This window comes from Podarcis erhardii (genome assembly GCF_964252035.2).
Source record: "Podarcis erhardii genome assembly, chromosome: W".
NCBI lineage: Eukaryota > Metazoa > Chordata > Lepidosauria > Squamata > Lacertidae > Podarcis > Podarcis erhardii.
Genome location: NC_138506.1, coordinates 854,493 through 873,939, shown reverse-complemented (window position 1 = coordinate 873,939; position 19,447 = coordinate 854,493). Strand labels below are relative to the sequence as shown.

Genomic DNA, 19,447 nt, shown 5'->3' with positions numbered 1-19,447 from the left:
TCATGATTTTTGTGGTGCAGGCTGTGCCCCTGGCTATGATGTGTGAATTGACAGTGAGTTTGTGGTGGCCCAATGCAAAAAGCCTGAGGATCCATGAAGATCCGTGCTTCAAAACCACGTTTTTGGGCCATGGTGTTGCCAGGAAGCCGTGGATCCGAATTTTTTGTTGTGCAGGCTGTGCCCCTGACCATGATGTTTGATCTGATGATGACTTTGGGCTGATCTTGTGCAAAAATCATGAGGATCCATGAGGATCCGTGCTTCACAACCACATTTTTTCGCCATGGAGTGGCCAGGAAGCCGTGGATCCGTGATTTCTGTGGTGGATGCTGTGCCCCTGGCAATGATATGTTATTTGACAGTGAGTTTGTGGTGGCCCAATGCAAAAAGCGTGAGGATCCATGAGGATCCGTGATTCAAAACCACGTTTTTGGGCCACGGTATGGCCAGGAAGCCATGGATCCGTGATTTCTGTAGTGGATGCTGTGCCCCTGGCAATGATATGTGATTTGACAGCGAGTCTGGGATGATCTAGTGCAAAAAGCGTGAGGATCCATGAGGATCCGTGCTTCAAAACCACGTTTTTGGGCCACGGTATGGCCAGGAAGCCATGGATCCGAGTTTTTTTTGGTGCAGGCTGTGCCCCTGGCAATGATATGTGATTTGACAGTGAGTTTGGGTTCGCCCAATGCGAAAAGCGTAAGGATCCATGTGGATCCATGCTTCAAAACCACGTTTTTGGGCCACGGTATGACCAGGAAGCCGTGGATCCGAGTTTTTTGTGGTGCAGGCTGTGCCCCTGACCATGATGTTTGATCTGATGGTGACTTTGGGCTGATCTTGTGCAAAAATAATGAGGATCCATGAGGATCCGTGCTTCGGAACCACGTTTTTGGGCCCTGGCGTTGCCAGGAAGCCTTGGATCCGAATATTTTGTAGTGTAGGCTGTGCCCCTGGCAATGATATGTTATTTGACAGTGAGTTTGTGGTGGCCCAATGCAAAAAGCGTGAGGATCCGTGAGGATCCGAGCTTCAAAACCACGTTTTGGGGCCGTGGTGTTGCCAGATAACCGTGGATACTAGTCTTTTGTGGTGCAGGCTGTGCCCCTGGACATGATGTGTGATTTGATGGTGAGTTTGGTTTGGCCCAATGCAAAAAGCGTGAGGATCCATGAGGATCCGTGCTTCAAAACCACGTTTTTGGGCCACAATATGGCCAGGAAGCCACGGATCCGTGATTTTTGTGGTGGATGCTGTGCCCTTGGCCATGATGTGTGATTTGACAGTGAGTTTGGGTTGGCCCAATGCAAAAAGCATGAGGATCCATGAGGATCCGTGCTTCAAAACCATGTTTTTGGGCCATGGCGTTGCCAGATAACCATGGATCCGATTTTTTTGTGGTGCAGGCTGTGACCCTGGACATGATGTGTGATTTGACGGTCCATTTGGGTTGGCCCAATGTGAAAAGTGTGAGGATCCATGAGGATCCGTGCTTCAAAACCACTTTTTTGGGCCGTGTTATGACCAGGAAGCTGTGGATCCTAGGTTTTTGTGGTGCAAGTTGTATCCCTGGACATGATGTGTGATTTGACGGTGAGTTCGGGCTGGTCCAATGCGAAAAGCGTAAGGATCCATGAGGATCCGTGTTTTGAAACCACGTTTTTGGGCCATGGTGTTGCCAGGAAGCCGTGGATCCGTGATTTTTGTGGTGCAGGCTGCGCCCCTTGACATGATGTGTGATTTGACAGTGAGTTTGGGCTGGCCCAATGCGAAAAGTGTGAGGATCCATGAGGATCCATGCTTCAAAACCACGTTTTTGGGCCACGGTGTTGCCAGGAAGCCGTGGATCCGAATTTTTTGTTGTGCAGGCTGTGCCCCTGACCATGATGTTTGATCTGATGATGACTTTGGGCTGATCTTGTGCAAAAATCACGAGAATCCATGAGGATCCATGCTTCAAAACCACGTTTTTGGGCCACGGTATGGCCAGGAAGCCACGGATCCGTGATTTTTGTGGTGGATGCTGTGCCCCTGGCCATGATATGTGATTTGACAGTGAGTTTGGGTTGGCCCAATGCAAAAAGTGTGAGGATCCATGAGGATCCGTGCTTCAAAACCACGTTTTTGGGCCATGGTGTTGCCAGGAAGCCGTGGATCCGTGATTTTTGTGGTGCAGGCTGCGCCCCTGGCCATGATGTGTGATTTGACGGTGAGTTTGGGTTGGCCCAATGCAAAAAGCATGAGGATCCATGAGGATCCATGCTTCAAAACCATGTTTTTGGGCCACGGTATGGCCAGGAAGCCACGGATCCGTGATTTCTGTGGTGGATGCTGTGCCCCTGGACATGATGTGTAATTTGACAGTGAGTTTGGGATGATCTAGTGCAAAAATCATTAGGATTCATGAGGATCCGTGTTTTTTAACCATGTTTTTGCGCCATTGCGGCACCACGAAACAGTGGATGCGTGATTTTTTTGGTTCCTCCTACAGACTAAGATGTGGTCTACAGTAGCATGGTGTTTTTATTTTTTTTCAATATAAAAATCATATGAATTCATGAGGATCCGTGCCTCGGATCCATGTTTTTGTGGTGCTGCAGCGCGGAAATGTGTTGGATCCACGTTTTTTATAGTCCAGTTTGTAGGCGTGCCTTTTAGGAGTGATTTGACATTGCATTTGTTGGAATTATTCTTTAAAAAGTGGAGGATCCATGAGGATCCGTGTAGATCCGCCTTTTACGCCTTTTACCCCAATTTTTATTTTTATTTTGTATTTTTTTTCCTTTTTTGTAATGTAAATCCTTAATCCGAGCACAAACCCGGAAGTAATGGGAGTACAAAGTAAGTAATGGGAGTACCCGAAAGTAATGGGAGTAACCCAGAAGCGGCTTACTCATGCCGGCCACATGTCCCGGAAGCTGTACGCCGGCTCCCTCGGCCAGTAAAGCGAGATGAGCGCCGCAAGCCCAGAGTCAGCCACGACTGGACCTAATGGTCAGGGGTCCCTTTACCTTTATTATAAACTGCATGATGGTAAGAGAGCTTTCTAAACAGTTTACAAACATATACAACAGAATATTAAAATGATTGATAAAACACAGTTAAAAGCAGGTATTTAAGAGTATTCAAAAGATCTTTAAAGTCAGCAGTGGTTAAAAGGAAGTAAATCACATGCAGCTTCTACGTGTTCAGATGGGCTGGCCCTAACGAAAATGTTTTGAGCAGCACCCAGAAAGAGTACAGTGAGAGCACCTGCCTGGTGTCAGTTGGCACGGGGCACCAAAGTGTGGGTGCTGGAAGGCCGGGGGGGTGGAAAAATTGGGGGGAAAGAGTGTGTGGAATATTCAACCTATGTCAAACTTTTTTTCAATTTTTCCGGAAAAAAGCGGCTTTGGAAAAAAACAGAAAATACCTGGGGGTTTTCCCCATTTTCCCCGGTTTCCCCCCAGGCCTTCCCATCTCTAGTCAGGAGAGAAACAGCCATATATAACGAGAGCACCCCTCTCCTGGCATGGGGGAGAGGAGGAGGAGCAAAGGCACCTTCTAGGATGTGATAGAAATGACGGGAGAGGAATAAAAAAAAAAGTTGTGAGGAGTAGCTGAGAGAGAAGGAGAATAGAAGTACCAGCACCCCATAACAATAATTCATGATAATTAACTGTTGTTGTTATGATGATGATTTTTTTGTACTCCCCCTTCACCACCGCCCCTTACCTGCTTCTCCGGGCAGGAGTCTCCGAGGCAGTCAGCTGCGCTCTCTCACTCCTTCCCAACCCTCACACCGCCAGCCCGTTCTCCTGTTCTGGGGCTTTGCCTCGCTCCCTCCAGGCATTTCCGGTCGGAGTGGCCCATCCCACTCCGCAACAGAAAATACTCATCCTAGGAGGTGGCCCCGCTCTCCTTCTGTCCCGCCTCTGACCGGAAAGAGTAAATTTTAGACCAGTATTAGGAAGAACCCCGGAGCCACTTCCGGCTCTGCTTCCCGCTTCTCGGTCTCCTTACGGACTCTGCATAGACTTAGAAATCTATGATTGTTCTCATTCTAGAGACGAGACTTCCGAGTTATCTAGGAAATGCCTTGCTCACACACTGCGGCTGCGCGATATGAGTAGACTGAGCAGAAGTAAAGCGAGGCGGGAATACGGGACTTGAGCACGGCGGTGATTGGGCGGCAGAGTGTTTATAACCATGTTTTTCCGTCATTGTGGCCCCACGAAACAGTGGATGCATGATTTTTTTATGCTGCCTACAGACAAAGACAGTATCATTGTGGTTTTATTTAATATGAATGAAAAAATCATATGAATTCATGAGGATCCGTTTAAAATCATCTGGATCCGCCTTTTACCCAGTCCCGCCAATGGCGTTCAACTTTTGATCACATCCTGTCCTAGCCGGAAGTGGCTGCTGCAGAGTAGCAGCTCAGGCAACAGAATTTGAGATTCTTTTCAGTAAACCCGGCAGCTTGAGCAAGGCTAGACGTACACGCAGCGGCAGCTGAGGGGACGTTGGCGGAAGTGAGCAGCCAGTCAGCCGGGGAGGAGGACCAGAGAAGGCAGAGCCGGGACGCGGCCGGCCGCTCAGCTGGCGGGACCGGGCATCGGTACGGAATAGGACAGAGCGGGCTGATATTGCCTGTCCCGGCGTCGTCGCTGCCTGCAATAGGGGTCGTCCGAACCATGCCGATCCTCCTCTTTCTCATAGACACGTCCGCCTCCATGAACCAGAGGACGTATCTGGGCACCAGCTACCTGGATATCGCTAAGGGCGCAGTCGAGCTTTTCATGAAGGTAGGGTCTAGCCTGGCCGTGCTTTTCTCCCTCCCTGTTACACCTCCCCCCCGCGCGCCTCCATCAATTCCGGCCCCTCCCTCCCTTCGCCTGGGACGTTCTTCCGAGATACGCGCGCTGGCACACGCACAGAATATAGTAGTGTGTATAGTGTGTAGTGTATGTGTATATATATATATATATATATATATATCTAAACTTTTTCTCTTCCTCCTTCTTAGGTTCGGGCCCGCGACCCGGCTAGCCGCAGCGACAGGTACATGCTGGTCACCTTCGACGAACCGCATTATTGCATCAAGGTAAGTATAAGCGCTGGTGGGGTGGGGAAGGATCCCCCGTGACTCCGCATTTGTTTTCCCGTTCCTCTCCTCAACCTCCCTCCCGGTTCCTTCCCCGCTCTCCCTCACCAAGTGCTGCCCTAGTCGGGCGCAGGAGCCCCGGGGGCACAGTTGCGAAAATGGCGGACATTTTGCTTTTGTATGGAAGCGAGCGAGAGGCTGAAGACGCTGCTGAGATGGAGGCGGGGCGTGGGAGCGGGGAGGGAGGAGAAGAGAACGGGCGAGCGAGTGAGAGGCCTGCCCACCTCCTCCACCACGTGACGCCTCCCCTCAGCCCGCCCTGCGACGTAGGCTGGGGGCGGGATAGATGGGCTTGGTCGTTCTACCGTTTAAGTGTGGGCGGGTTGCTACCTTTATTAACACACTACTTTTGAGGAAGGGTGTGCAGATATCACCAATTCTTTCCCTCTGCCTCTTCAAAGTGGGACTAGGCTGTACCTGGCACCCTCGCAGTGGTTCTCAACCTGTGGGTCCTCAGATGTTGTTGGACTACAACTCCCATCATCCCTGAGCTCTGGCCTTGCTAGCTAGGGGTGATGGGAGTTGTAGTTCAACAACATCTGGGGACCCACAGGTTGAGAAAGGCTGCTGGGGCTGGTGGACTACAGCACCCATCATCTGTCAGATGGCCCTGCTGCTTAGGGACTGATGGGAGTTAGTTCAACATCATCTGGAGGCCATCAAGTTAGGGGAAAGGAGATCTGAAAATCTTCCTCAGCTTTCTCAGCTCTTGCTTCTCATGTCCTGGAAGGTACAGAGCTCTCTGGCTGCTGTTGTGGCTAGTAGGTTTGATGGAAACGTAGGTTATATAAATCCCTCAGGTGACAGTCCTCTTGGCACACTTAATGGGGCATGTGAACAAGCATAGTTGCACTACTAATAAAATAAACAGATGGCTCACACCCCAAATTTTGTGTCTCTGCTGCCTCTTCCCATTGTTTCAAACCCCTATCAAGATTTTCTGTTCATATTTACAAGGTGCCCCCCCCCATTTTGTTAGACTGAGTCTGCATACAGAAGCATATTCAATTCCAATCCTGTGCAGCATCAATACTGCATTAGGCACTTGTACAAATATCAAAGGTTCTGTATTTCTACCACCACCAAAAGGAAGCTTCAGGTTTTTTCCACACGCCTCACAAGTGGGAAGGTAGTTCTAAAGCTGAAGAACAATGTGGGGACTCCCTGCCAAATGGCATCCACATGTTGAGTTCTCCATCCTCTTCCCTATGATGTCTACTAAAGATACCACAAGTGTGCATTTTCCCTCTTCCTGTGTGATGATATGGCCCCTGTGCAGGAGTTTTTCCAAGCTGCTCGCCAGGCAAGAGGGAGGTAGGGAGGCTGGGGCTGCCTGTGGCTCCCCTGACAATTGTTCAAGGCTCCCCAGGGAGCTGCAGTTCCCTGGTTGATAACTGCTGAACTAAGGAGTGTAGGGGGAAAGATTATTTAGAAGCTGGTTGTGAAGCCTTGGTTTTGAGCATGGGTTTTTAAGCACCAGTATAATGGCAGCAAGTAATGGGCACTAACACTAAGTTTTGTGTTTGACGTTCCAAAATTGCTTTTGCTCTTATCCTTCTGGCCTTACTGTGTCCTCTGCTGCTTTGGCCTCTTAAATGAGCTGGCTGGTCCCAGTGGATTTGTCACTGGAAAGTGCTTTTGAATCTGGCCAGGATGACACTTACTGTTTTTCCAGTTCAGCTTGCATATTCTGTCTGGAGATGGTGTAGGCCACGGTGCACATGACCCTTGAGGCCTTTTTTTGATGGCCCTCAGCAGCATTTGATACCTGCCACCCAGCCCTTGTGCTGCCTTCCCAAAGCTGGGTAAGTGAGGTGCTGGGCTTTGGGGAGGAGGTGTGAGGGCTCTGACGGGGCCTTTGAGTCCTCCATACTCCTTCCCAAAGCTTAATTGGCGCTTTCCCAGCTTTGGGAAGGAGGTGGGAGGATTCCACAACCCTGCCAGAGCCCTCATACCTCCTTCCCAAACAAAGCCCAACACCTCACTTGCCCAGCTTTGGGAAGGCAACATGACAGCAGTGTGTGTGTGTGCGTGTGTGTCTGTGTCTCAGTGTGTCAAATTTTGCCTTTGCTCCACCCTCACGTGACAAGGCAGTGTGTGGCCCACGAGTTCCGTGTTGAAGTACTCTTCCAGCCAGCCCACTTGGTATGAAAAGGTGGACCGCCCTGGTGTAGGCATTTCTTATGTAATAATAAAAGTTTGTTTTCATTAACACTATAATTGATTTCTCCTTGCTGCAAAATTAAGTAAGTCTAATATTTTAAAAAAACTCAAAACTTACTAAGGTACAGTGGTACCTCGGGTTACATACGCTTCAGGTTACACACTCCACTAACCCAGAAATAGTGCTTCAGGTTAAGAACTTTGCTTCAGGATGAGAACAGAAATCGTGCTCTGGCGGCGCAGCAGGAGGCCCCATTAGCTAAAGTGGTGCTTCAGGTTAAGAACAGTTTCAGGTTAAGAACAAATCTCCGGAACGAATTAAGTACTTAACCCGAGGTACCACTGTATTTGTTAGGGAGTGTGCCACTTTGAGCAACTGATGGAATAAGGGTGCAATGGCAAATAAATAGTTCAATAGCCAAGCGGAACAGAGCAATTATTAAAATGCCACTTGCACCCAGATAGCAATTATTGCAATGCCTCAATGGGAGTAGCTGGACATGACATTTCTGCAGTAGAGGAATTAATAATTCTTAACTCATCAGCCCTGCCTCCTGCCCCCCAAAATTGGCAAGAAACAGTACTAAAAATAAATCAGTAGGGCAGCTGAAGAATTTGATAGAATAAATATAAAATGTGATGTCCCACTATTCTTACTGAGGCCTTGCAATAATTGTGGCTGCTGAGCTGGCCAGTTCCATGGGTTTTAGCAGATAGGGAGGAGGGGTGCTGTCCCTGCTGGTGCAAGAGAGAGGGAAAGGGGAGGAGAACAAAGGAAGGAAGGAGGGAGGACAAGTCAGAGCCCTGGAGGGAGAGAGAGAGCCAGGAGCAGCCACTGCCTCAAGATCTCACATCAATACAGGCAAAGAGGGATAATATTAGTCAGCTGCAGAACCTCCCCCACCTTTCCATCTAACCCAAGAAGGAAGGGCACCGAAAACAAAATAAGAATTAGCCCATGAAAAAGAGAGAGGAACCCTGCAAGTGATTTACACAGCATCATATCCTGAACAGCTTCACTTGGATGTCTTTCTGTGGCACTTACTTCCAAGTAAGAGTGTCTGAACATATCCCAATCCTAAGCACAGTATTTGGGAGTTAATTTCATGAGAAACAGTGAGTTTCTCCATATATGTGTCTAGGTGTGAAAGGCAAATCAGAACACATCTGTTCATAGAATCGTAGAATTTTAGAGTTGGAAGGGTCCCCAAAGGTCATCCAGTCCAACCCCCTGCAATGCAGGAATCTCAGCTAAAGCAGCCATGACAGCTTAAGCCTTCCAACCTCTGCTTAAAAACTTCCAAGGAAGGATAGCTCCTTGATGGATCCCCACCCTGTTCTCCAGGTGGTATAGAGAGGGAGGGCAGGAGATGGAAAAATAGAGAGAAGGGTGAGGTCACAATGCCTTTTCCCTGTTGTAATCCTAGGCATGCTTACTTGGAAGTACCGGTAAGTCCTATTAAACATGATGGGGCATACTCCCCTGTAAATGGAATCAGGCTGGTAGCCTGGAGCACATTTTCCCAGCTAGCTTGCCCCCATCTCTAATTACTATTGGAAGATCGAATCATAGAATCATAGAGTTGGAAGAGACCACAAGGGCCATCGAGTCCAACCCCCTGCCAAGCAGGAAACACCATCAGAGCACTCCTGACATATGGTTGTCAAGCCTCTGCTTAAAGACCTCCAAAGAAGGAGACTCCACCACACTCCTTGGCAGCAAATTCCACTGTCGAACAGCTCTCACTGTCAGGAAGTTCTTCCTAATGTTTAGGTGGAATCTTCTTTCTTGTAGTTTGGAGCCATTGCTCCGTGTCCGCTTCTCTGGAGCAGCAGAAAACAACCTTTCTCCCTCCTCTATGTGACATCCTTTTATATATTTGAACATGGCTATCATATCACCCCTTAACCTTCTCTTCTCCAGGCTAAACATGCCCAGCTCCCTCAGCCGTTCCTCATAAGGCATCGTTCCCAGGCCTTTGACCATTTTGGTTGCCCTCCTCTGGACACGTTCCAGTTTGTCAGTGTCCTTCTTAAACTGTGGTGCCCAGAACTGGACACAGTACTCCAGGTGAGGTCTGACCAGAGCAGAATACAGCGGCACTATTACTTCCGTTGATCTAGATGCAATACTCCTATTGATGCAGCCCAGAATTGCATTGGCTTTTTTAGCTGCCGCATCACACTGTTGGCTCATGTCAAGTTTGTGGTCAACCAAGACTCCTAGATCCTTTTCACATGTACTGCTCTCAAGCCAGGTGTCACCCATCTTGTATTTGTGCCTCTCATTTTTTTTGCCCAAGTGCAATACTTTACATTTCTCCCTGTTAAAATTCATCTTGTTTGTTTTGGCCCAGTTCTCTAATCTGTCAAGGTCGTTTCGCAGTGTGATCCTGTCCTCTGGGGTGTTAGCCACCCCTCCCAGTTTGGTGTCATCTGCAAATTTGATCAGGATGCCCTTGAGTCCATCATCCAAGTCGCTGATAAAGATGTTGAAGAAGACGTGGCCCAAGACAGAACCCTGTGGCACCCCACTAGTCACTCTTCTCCAGGATGAAGAGGAACCATTGATGAGCACCCTTTGGGTTCGGTCAGTCAGCCAGTTACAAATCCACTGAGTGGTAGCATAGTCAAGTCCGCATTTTACCAGGGTGGGGGGCGGAAAAAGACGGTCAGTGGGCTTCTGTTCACAGTATTCTCTTTCCCCCACCCCACCTCAAAAAGAGTCTTTTGACATACAGTGGTACCTTGGTTCTCAAACTTAATCCATTTTGGGAGTCTGTTCGACTCCCGAAATGGTTTGAAAACCAAGGCACAGCTTCTGATTGGCTGCAGGAGCTTCCTGCACTCAAGCGGAAGCTGCGTTGGACGTTCGGCTTCCGAAAAATGTTCACAAACCGGAACACTTCTGGCTTTGCGGCATTTGGGAGCCAATTTGTTCAGCAACTAAGCCGTTCGAGAACCAAGGTACGACTGTACACATCCTACTGCTGTCTCCATAGGAGAACATTTGGGGGTGGGGGTGTAAGATGTGAGAAGTGAGTCCTAAGTCCCTTAATCTCGCTCCTTAAAATACAATCTGAACAAAATTGGTGAAGCAGCAAAGAGTTTATTGAATACAATATGTTTTTTCAAGAGCGGGTGTCCAAAGTAGGCACACTCCAGCTTTGGCAAAGCATGAGGTTATATTACCTATACCTGAAGCGCAGGTTCCCTCCCTTGTCTCCCCATTGGCAGGGTACTACAAGGTTTACAACCTATCACGACCACCTAATTACCCTACTAACATTATTAATTCTCTTATTTGGTCTATATTCCTATGCAATTGCTTGCTAAGTCAAATCAAAAATACTGCTTTCTGATCACAAGCTCTAACATTTCCAGTTAAAAAGTGTGAGTTGATCTGGACTGCTGACACTGGTCTACTTGTTACAACCACATCCTGACCACAAGCTCTAAATATCTCCAGTCTAAGAAAGCAACATCCTCATTCCTCACAGGGGGGGCAGGACTGGCATTTAATGCTTGTAGTACATCATAGCGGAGGGGTGATTGGTTGCGTTTTGAGAGCTACTCCCTAAAAAAAAATTAAGAGTCCAGATTATGCTCTGTGTTCCCCCTCTTTCCACAATCAGTGTTTTCATGGAGTAATCGGCTGTAGATTTCTTTAGGGCGCTACTGGGGTGGCAGCTGCTTTTGAGGTTGCAATCATGATTTTTGATGTGTGTGTTTCACAAGTGTGTGTATGTGAGAGAGAGGGAGGGAGGGAGGGAGATGATGAATAGGAAACCCCTTAATTCTTTGAGACAATAATAATAATTTCTCCTAGCTTTCCTATCCCAGTTTCTGATAAGAAACAAAAAAATCAATTTGAGCACCATTTGGGGGAAAAGGGTTGTTTCCAATCCTGATCTGGATGCTGTCTTCTACCCTGAAGTAAATCCCAACAGTTCAATGGGATTTCCTCCCAAGTAAAACATACATGGATTGGGGACTTTAACTGGGTGTGTGTCAGGGTTTAAAACTAGGGGGCGCTAGTTGCATTTTGTGACATGGAATTTGCAGATTCTGAGCACTTTGAGAAGTTTTGTTGCCATCTGTGGCGACTGAGAAAATTGCAGGCTCTCTCTCTAAAAAAGTGGCTGTTGCTGTCTGATTGAATTGTCTCTGCTTGCCTCACAGCAGGGAGGAGTTGGCTTATGCAGTAGCTTTCTAGCAGAGTCTGCTGCTGCCAGCCAGCTGTTTCATACAGCAGTGTGGAAGCAAAGTTTTTTTTTTTACCTACATGTTTTGGTCTCTCTGAGCTTGGGCTGACATTGCGTTGTTAAGTGCAGCTCAGAGCCAATGGGGGGCATCAAGGTGCTGGCAAGTAAAAGAGGCACAACTGCTTGTTGTGCAGAGGTAGGAAGGAGGTGACTGGAAGAGAGAAGGAAGTGGTCGGCTGCAAAAGGAGAGACTCCGCTTCTCCCAATAATCTACTTTTCCCCTCCTCTCGGCTCAATGCTGCTCTGCAGCTTCTTCTTTCTGTAGCCTCCCTCTTTCTCTGAGTTCTGAGCACTGCCAGAATGTGCCTTTTTAAAATTATTTTTTTTAAAAAAAAATTTTAAAAAAATATTTATTTATACAACAAGAAAACACACACACACAAAACCCCCCCACAAGTATCAAATTACACACAAATTACAAAAATAACCATAGACGCGTAATTTTCTTGACATACAATAAAACATCTATTGGTCTTAACACTAAAGACCCAACTTCCCGTCTATTCCATATTTCAAGTTCAAATTACTTATTGCCAATACACATTTTTTTTCATAATTAAACTTATTCTCAATAAATCTAATTTCTTCTCTCTACCTAGCAACTATTACTGAAGTTCCTCGAATGCTGCAACAGAATTTAAACTACTATATTTGTTTTTCAGATATTCTTTGAAAACCTCCCATTTAGAAACAAATTCCTGTTTGGATTTATTCTTTATTTTTTCTGATAAACCATCTAATTCGGCATATTCTGTCAGCTTTTGGATCCAATCTTGTATAGAGGGGATTTCATTACTCTTCCATTTTGCTGCGATCAAAACTCTTGCTGCCGCCGTCGCATATAAAAAGATACCCTTCCTCTTTTGTGGAATATCCAAATCTGTTATTCCCAGGAGGTAGGCCTCTGGTTTTTTATTGAATGAGATCTTTAGAATTTTTTGCAGTTCTGCGTGTATACTCTCCCAGAATACCTGTATTTTCCTACATGTCCACCACATATGGTAGAATGTTCCTGAGTCTCCGCATCTCCAACAATTGCTTGACACATTTTTATACATTTTTGAGAGTTTCCATGGTGTTAGATACCATCGATATTGCATTTTTTGAAAGTTCTCTCTAATCGTGTAACAATTTGTGAATTTCCAGTTGATCTTCCATAAATTTTCCCATTGGGCCATGGTTATTGAATGGCCAAAATCCTGAGACCACCTCACCATTGCCACTGTTACCTCCTCCTCCTTGACTGTCCAGTCAAGGAGGAGTCGGTAAGTTTTGGAAAGAGTTTTTCTTTTAGAATTTACAAGATCAGATTCGAATCGGGAAGTTTCTACTGAGAACCCCTTTTGTTTGTCAGATTTAAATTTTTCAAATAACTGATGGTATTGGAACCAGTCTGAAATGTGTTCTCTTATTTCCTCAAATTTTTTTAATTTTATTTGGTTATCTTCATTTTTTAGAAGTATTTTATATGTTGGCCAGCTTTCCTGAGTATTTTTCCGTTTTACTGCTATGGCTTCTACTGGAGAAGTCCACCACGGGACTTTAGGCTCCATCAGGTTTTTATATTTTTCCCATACAGCAAAGAGTGACTTTCTTATTATATGGTTGGTAAAATTTTTATGGATTTTCGCTTTTCCATATATTAGGTAGGCGTGCCATCCCCAACGGTTGTCAAAACCTTCCAGGTCCAGGAGGTCCGGATCCTGCAACGTGCACCAATCTTTTAACCAGGTGAAACAGGCTGCCTCATAATAAAGTTTTAGGTCGGGTAGGGAAAAGCCTCCTCTCTCTTTTATGTCTATTAAGATCAGGTGTTTAATCCTGGGTTTCTTCCCTTCCCACAAAAATTTGGAAATTTCTCTTTGCCATATCTTGAGACAACCTGCTTCACCAAGTATCGGAATCATTTGAAATAAAAAGATTAATTTTGGAAGCACATTCATCTTTATAATGGAAATCCTACCGAGAAATGTTAATTTTAGTTTACTCCAGGTTACCAAGTTTTTTCTAATCTCTAGCCAAGTTTTGGTGTAATTGTCCTGAAATAAGTTTATGTTCTTAGGGGTGATCCAAATACCCAAGTATTTCGCTTTGGAAGAGATTTTCAAGCCCAATATTTTTTCTAAGTCGTCCTTTTCTTCTGCGGTTACATTTTTGACAAGCATTTTTGTTTTTGTAATATTCAGCTTAAAGCCTGCCACTTCTCCAAATTCTTTAATCAATTCCAACACTCTTTTCAGACTTTCTTTAGGGTTTTCAGTCATAACGAGTAGATCGTCCGCGAAAGCTTTAATTTTATATGTTTTGTTTCCCAGAGTGATGCCTTTAACAAGCTGATCCCTTCTTATCTGATTGTTCAATACTTCCATCACCAAGATAAATATCAGTGGAGACAGTGGGCAGCCCTGTCTGGTTCCCTTGTTTATTTTGCATTCCTCAGTAATTCTTCCGTTGATGATCAATTTTGCATATTGTTCTGAGTAGATGGCATTTATTCCTTTACAAATATTTTCTCCCAGTCCGATTTCTTCCATTAATTTTTTCATAAACTTCCAGGACACATTATCAAAAGCTTTTTCAGCGTCTACCAACATAATAGCTGCTGGTTTATCAATTTTAATATCCAAATATTCTAATACATTAATCACACATCTAATATTGGATTGCATAAATCGTCCGGGAAGAAATCCGGTTTGATCTTTATGAATTATCTCTTTCAGCACCATTTTTAATCTATTTGCAAGAATGTCTGCAAATATCTTGTAATCATTATTTAGCAGTGCAATGGGTCTGTAATTGGCCATGTTTGAGGCTTCTGTTCCTTGTTTATGGATAAGAGTAATAAAGCTGTCCTTCCAGGTTTTCGGAAGTTTTCCATTTGCCAGAATATTATTCATTAGGTCTTTCATGGGAAGAAATAATGCTTGTTCTAACTTTTTATAGTAATTAGCTGGAAGACCATCTGGGCCCGGTGTCTTTCCTAATTTTGATCTCTGTATAGCTTGTTGCACCTCCATAGCTGTTATTGGTGAGTTCAAGATTTCAGTTTTTTCCTTAGGTATTATTGGTAGTTTATTTTTGCCCAGATAATCAATTATTTTTTCCAGAATCTCTGGACCTTCATTATATAGTTTTCCGAAAAAACTAGCAAAGTTTTTACTAATTTCCTTAGGTTCTTGAATCCATTTGTCTTCAATTTTAATTTTATTGATAATTCTATCTTCTTTTTTCTTCTTTAATTGCCAGGCCAGAAGTTTACCAGGTTTATTTGCAAACTCAAAGTTTCTATGTCTCAACCATTTTATCTTCCATTCTATCTCTTCATTTATTATCATGGAGAATTGCGTCTGTAAGATTTTTATACTTTGCTTAATTGGTTCATCATCTGGTTTTTGGAAAAGGATCCTTTCCTTTTTTCTAATTTCCTCCCAGATCTCCATTTTCTTCTTCTCCTTTATTTTCCTTTGGAATGCGTTTTGTTGTATAAAGAAGCCTCTTATGACGGCTTTACCCGCGTCCCAAACCGTCTCTAGATCTACTCCTTGATTTAAATTAAACTTAAAATATTCTTCTAAGATTTGCTTGGCCTTCTGTACAATTTTTTCATCGTTTAACATACTCTCATTAAGTTGCCACCTTTTAACCTTTTCTTCTTTTCCTTTAAAGTTAACCCAGACCGCGCTGTGGTCAGAAATTGTCCTTGGGTGGATTTCTGCTTTTGTAATATTATTTAATAAATCCTTTGTTGTCCAGATCGCGTCGATTCGTCCCGCCGATTTATGTGGCTCTGAGTAATGTGTAAATTCTTTCTCTGTTGGGTTCTTAAACCTCCAAGCGTCGAACAAATTCAGGAGTTCTATTAGTTGGAAAAATGTAGTTGGGAGTTTGTTCTGCCTCTTTTCTTTCTTCTTTATTGTCCTGTCCATGTTTGGATTGACTACTCCATTAAAATCTCCTAATAATATAATTTTTTCCCCTATATATTCTATGACTTTTTCTTCCAGGAATTGATAGAATTCGGATTTTCTTTCATTTGGTGCATAGATTCCAATAACTATCACTTTTTCATTATTGATCTTAACCTCTATAATCACTGTTCGGCCTTTTTCATCATTATAAAGCAGTTTTGGCTCCAGCTGAGGTTTTACATAAATTACCACCCCTCTCTTTTTCTTTACTTGATGCAATAAACTCAAGCCCCAATCTCTTATTTATTAATACTCTGGTAGTCTTTGCTCACGGTCAGATGCGTCTCTCCCACTCTGCCAAGGTCGGGAGGTACGCGTTCGTTAGTGGAGCTAGAAGGGGGAGCTAAAGCTAAGCTGACCCCGAAGCCTTGGAAGGAGATTCCAGGGTGATATGGCGTTGCTGCAGCACGAAGAAGAGGACCCCCAGACCATTTTCAAGCTCCTAAAAGCTGAGCAAGAAGGGGGAGAAGGGGGAGAACTTCTTCGGTGCTAGTTCCTGCAACCCTCCGCTGACGAGAAGCTCGAGCCCGTGGGTATGTCTGTGGCTACACTTCTAACAAACTGAAGCAAACCTAAACGATTAGCCTATTTTACCTACTGAACTTGCTAATTTGCTATTTTACCTACTGAACTTGCTAATTTACAACTAAAACAAAGTGTTTGATCTTAAAACAAAGTGTTTGAACTTAAATGGCTTTTCGCAACTGACCAAGATTTACCTACAAGCTATATCAGACTGGTTTTTTTTCAAAAAAGACGTCTATTCCATTAATACCTAAGACGTTTTAGCCATTTTTTTCTGCTGGAGTTATGAACATAAAGATTACCTGTGGCTTCATTAGTGTTGCGACAGAAACAAACCAAGAAGTCATGAAGAAGAAATAATAAAAAAGACCTTTCCCAAGTGGTGAAATATATAAAGGGGTCTCCAGACTCTTCAGTATAAAATTAACTGTTGTTCACAAGTTAGTTTTCAACTGTCTGTTCACGCTGGCAAAAGGAATATAAGGGGCCAGAGACTCCCAGAGAACGATGGGGAGTGTGTGAGAGAGTGATTGATTACAAAGTTATAAAACTGTCACAAGACTGATAAACATCGCCTCTCCTCTCCCAAGAAGTGTGGCTATTCTCCTTTTCTGGGGATTTCTGTTTGTCTTTGGCTGCGGACTGCTACGGAGTATAAATCAACTTAATAACAGCTAAGAGTACTTCTGCTGACTCATGTGCTCCGACATTTTCTTAGACCGACATTTTCCTGGTTTGAGGAACGGAAACGAACTGTATTAGACTGACATAGAAAGAGAACGGGGTTGAAAATCGCAGAGAGGGAGTGACTCAAACAGCGACATCAGCTGGTGAAATAAAACTTTGCCCTCTTTTGAAAAAGACGTTCCTCTAATAAGACTTATAAGAGCAATTACAGGGATCTTTGCAAGATCTGCAACTATTGAAGATCCCAAAACGCTGCATCATAATCTGCTGAAAGAGACAAGGTCTCATAAATTCTTATAGACCCTATACCCCATTACTGGAATAGCATTCCTGTTACCTCTGGAAAAGTAACGTCTGGAGAGAACATAATAGCACATAACATTATTGCATTGTACATTATTAATTCAAAATACTCCCCAGCTCTTTTCTTATTATTTAAATATACTTTTCGTATTTTCTTCCCCCTCTTTATTTCTTTACAAATTATAAATTGCATTATTATTTTTGTTTTTCTCCTTTGTATTTCTTTTGTGTTTTTGTTTTGTTTTGTTTCTCTGTTTGTTTCATTTTTGTTGTTTTTCTGGTCGTTTTTGTGTGGTTTTCAACTTGTGTCGTTTTGTCTTGTTTTGTTTTTTGTTTCTGTTTTTTTCTGTTTTTTGTTTCTGTTTTTTTCTGTTTTTGTTTGCCTAGCCTTTTGCTATCTAATGGTAGCTAACGCAGCTGATATTAGCATCAGATGTCATTAGCTTTGTTGCAAGGTGCAGACTAACTGAACCGCTAACCTGTTTAAAGAATTATACATTTGATCTATTACCCTGAAGGATTAAGTAAATGCAAGGATTGCAATCACTTATATTTATTTGATCTGATGAATTTGTGATATTGCTGTATTGATATTTGGCTGTAACTAATTAGATAATTGTTCATAATCAATTTAAAATATATTTAGTGAAACTGGGAATATATAAAAAAAATAGTGGATACATAGGCCAGAGATCACGATCAGACTGGTAAAATTGTCGTAATTGTATTAAGAAAGATCGAACTTAATTGACATTCATTAATTAATATTGACACGATTGTATCAAGAAAGATTGAACTTAATTGATATCCAATCTGTAAGACAGAAGGGAAGAGAACAAATTACCTAGTGAGCTAATTGAATTTCTTAGTGATGTATGGTAAAAAAACAACTGTGTCAGGTTCTGCGGCAGTATCAGCCTCACAAATCAGGAGAACTTCTGTAATTGACATGGATCAACCATTAGATATGAGAGAATTAATTTTAAGTTTGAAGAAAGATACCCAAGATTTAAAAAATAATGTAAATGAAAAGGCAAAAGCAACAGAAGAAAAACTTATTTCAATGGGAGCCAAAATAGATGAAAATGTGAAAATAGCAGCTGAGTTATCAACTCAGGTCAACAATTTAGTACAAAAAAATTCAGAACTGACGAAAATAGTGCTAGACCTTAAAGGTAAAACACAGAACCTAGAGGAAGCTCAGAAAAAATTACAAAATGAAAATAGAGAGTTGAAAAAGGAATGCGATAAGATAAGGAAAGAAACAGCAGATCTGAAAGCACAGCAGGATTCAACTTTGGACTCTATTGCGATGTTGCAAATGCAGAGAAGGGAGAATACCCTAAGATTCAGAGGACTAACGGAGGACGCAGAGGAAGCAACTGAGAAAAAAATCTCAAAAGAGCTAGCAGCTTGGTTAGACCTAGAAGAAGCAGAAGTAGCACAAAAAATAGAAAAAGCATTCAGAGTCAAATCTAATGTAGCAAAAGTAAACAACTGGCCGGCTGATTGTTTAGTCTCTTTTAACTCTATGGATTTCAGAAACAGAATTTTACAAGCTAGTAACAAGAAGAAATTTCAATCAGAAGGAAATGATATTATCGTCCACAAGATTATTCCAAATCGGTTGATAAAAAAGAGAGAAGCTTATAGACCTCTGGCCGAGGCATTAAAGGCAAAGGCAGTGGACTATAGGTGGGAGTACCCGGAAGGCATCTCTTTTTTCTTCAAAGGGAAACGTAGAAAGTGCCTGTCGGCATTAGATGCAGACAAGTTCTGGAGAAAGTACCGAAAAGACCTCGGAGGAAAACGGCAATTGTTGGGAGAATCAGAGGATATTGAACAAACAGTTGAGAGTTAGGAGACAGATCTAAGAAGGGAATTTATTAAATTATACTGAGGCCTTGAATGTCTAATTTTATTATTATTTTTTTAAACCTGTTGACATATCATAAGAAATAAAGTATGGATTATAAATTTATTACTTGGAATGTAAATGGTTTAAATGAAAAATCAAAAAGGAACAAGGTGGAACATATTCTGCTTAAGCAAAAATATGATCTAATCTGTCTGCAAGAAACTCATGTAGCGGAAAAACATAAAAGAGTATTTAAAATTATTTTTTAATGTGCCTTAAAAAAAAAGTAAGGAGGAAAGAGCGAGAGCGCAGTCCCCTCAGGCTGATAAGCCCAGCCATCCTCCATGTCCTAAAGAGGGCTGCAGCAGCACACAAAGCCTGTGCTGTTGTTTTTCTATGTTTTTAATTACTCTTATAACATCGCTAGGCAATGTTTATTAAAGTTTTTGTAACATAAAAAAATCAAAACAATTTGCACTTTACATTCAGGCTGTGCATTGGGGGTTGCATCCCAAAATTAAGCTCTTGG

General features: G+C 43.3%; 2 protein-coding genes across 4 annotated transcripts in view; one reads left to right on the top strand and one right to left on the bottom strand.

Moving 5' to 3' along the window:
- LOC309333198 (putative helicase senataxin) overlaps positions 1-3,854 on the bottom strand; it is a 308,026-nt gene extending 304,172 nt beyond the window's left edge. For both annotated transcript variants that reach the window (XM_081846593.1, XM_081846594.1), the window contains exon 1: positions 3,715-3,854. The gene's annotated coding sequence lies outside the window, so the exon portion shown is untranslated. The remainder of the gene's footprint in view (positions 1-3,714) is intronic.
- A 170-nt stretch (positions 3,855-4,024) lies between these two features.
- The window catches only part of LOC309333233 (integrator complex subunit 6-like), an 83,885-nt gene continuing 68,462 nt past the window's right edge, over positions 4,025-19,447 (top strand). For both annotated transcript variants that reach the window (XM_081846660.1, XM_081846659.1), the window contains exons 1-2: positions 4,025-4,790; positions 5,012-5,089. In XM_081846660.1, the coding sequence (XP_081702786.1) occupies positions 4,680-4,790; positions 5,012-5,089 (189 nt within the window). In that variant the 5' untranslated portion in view covers positions 4,025-4,679. The remainder of the gene's footprint in view (positions 4,791-5,011; positions 5,090-19,447) is intronic.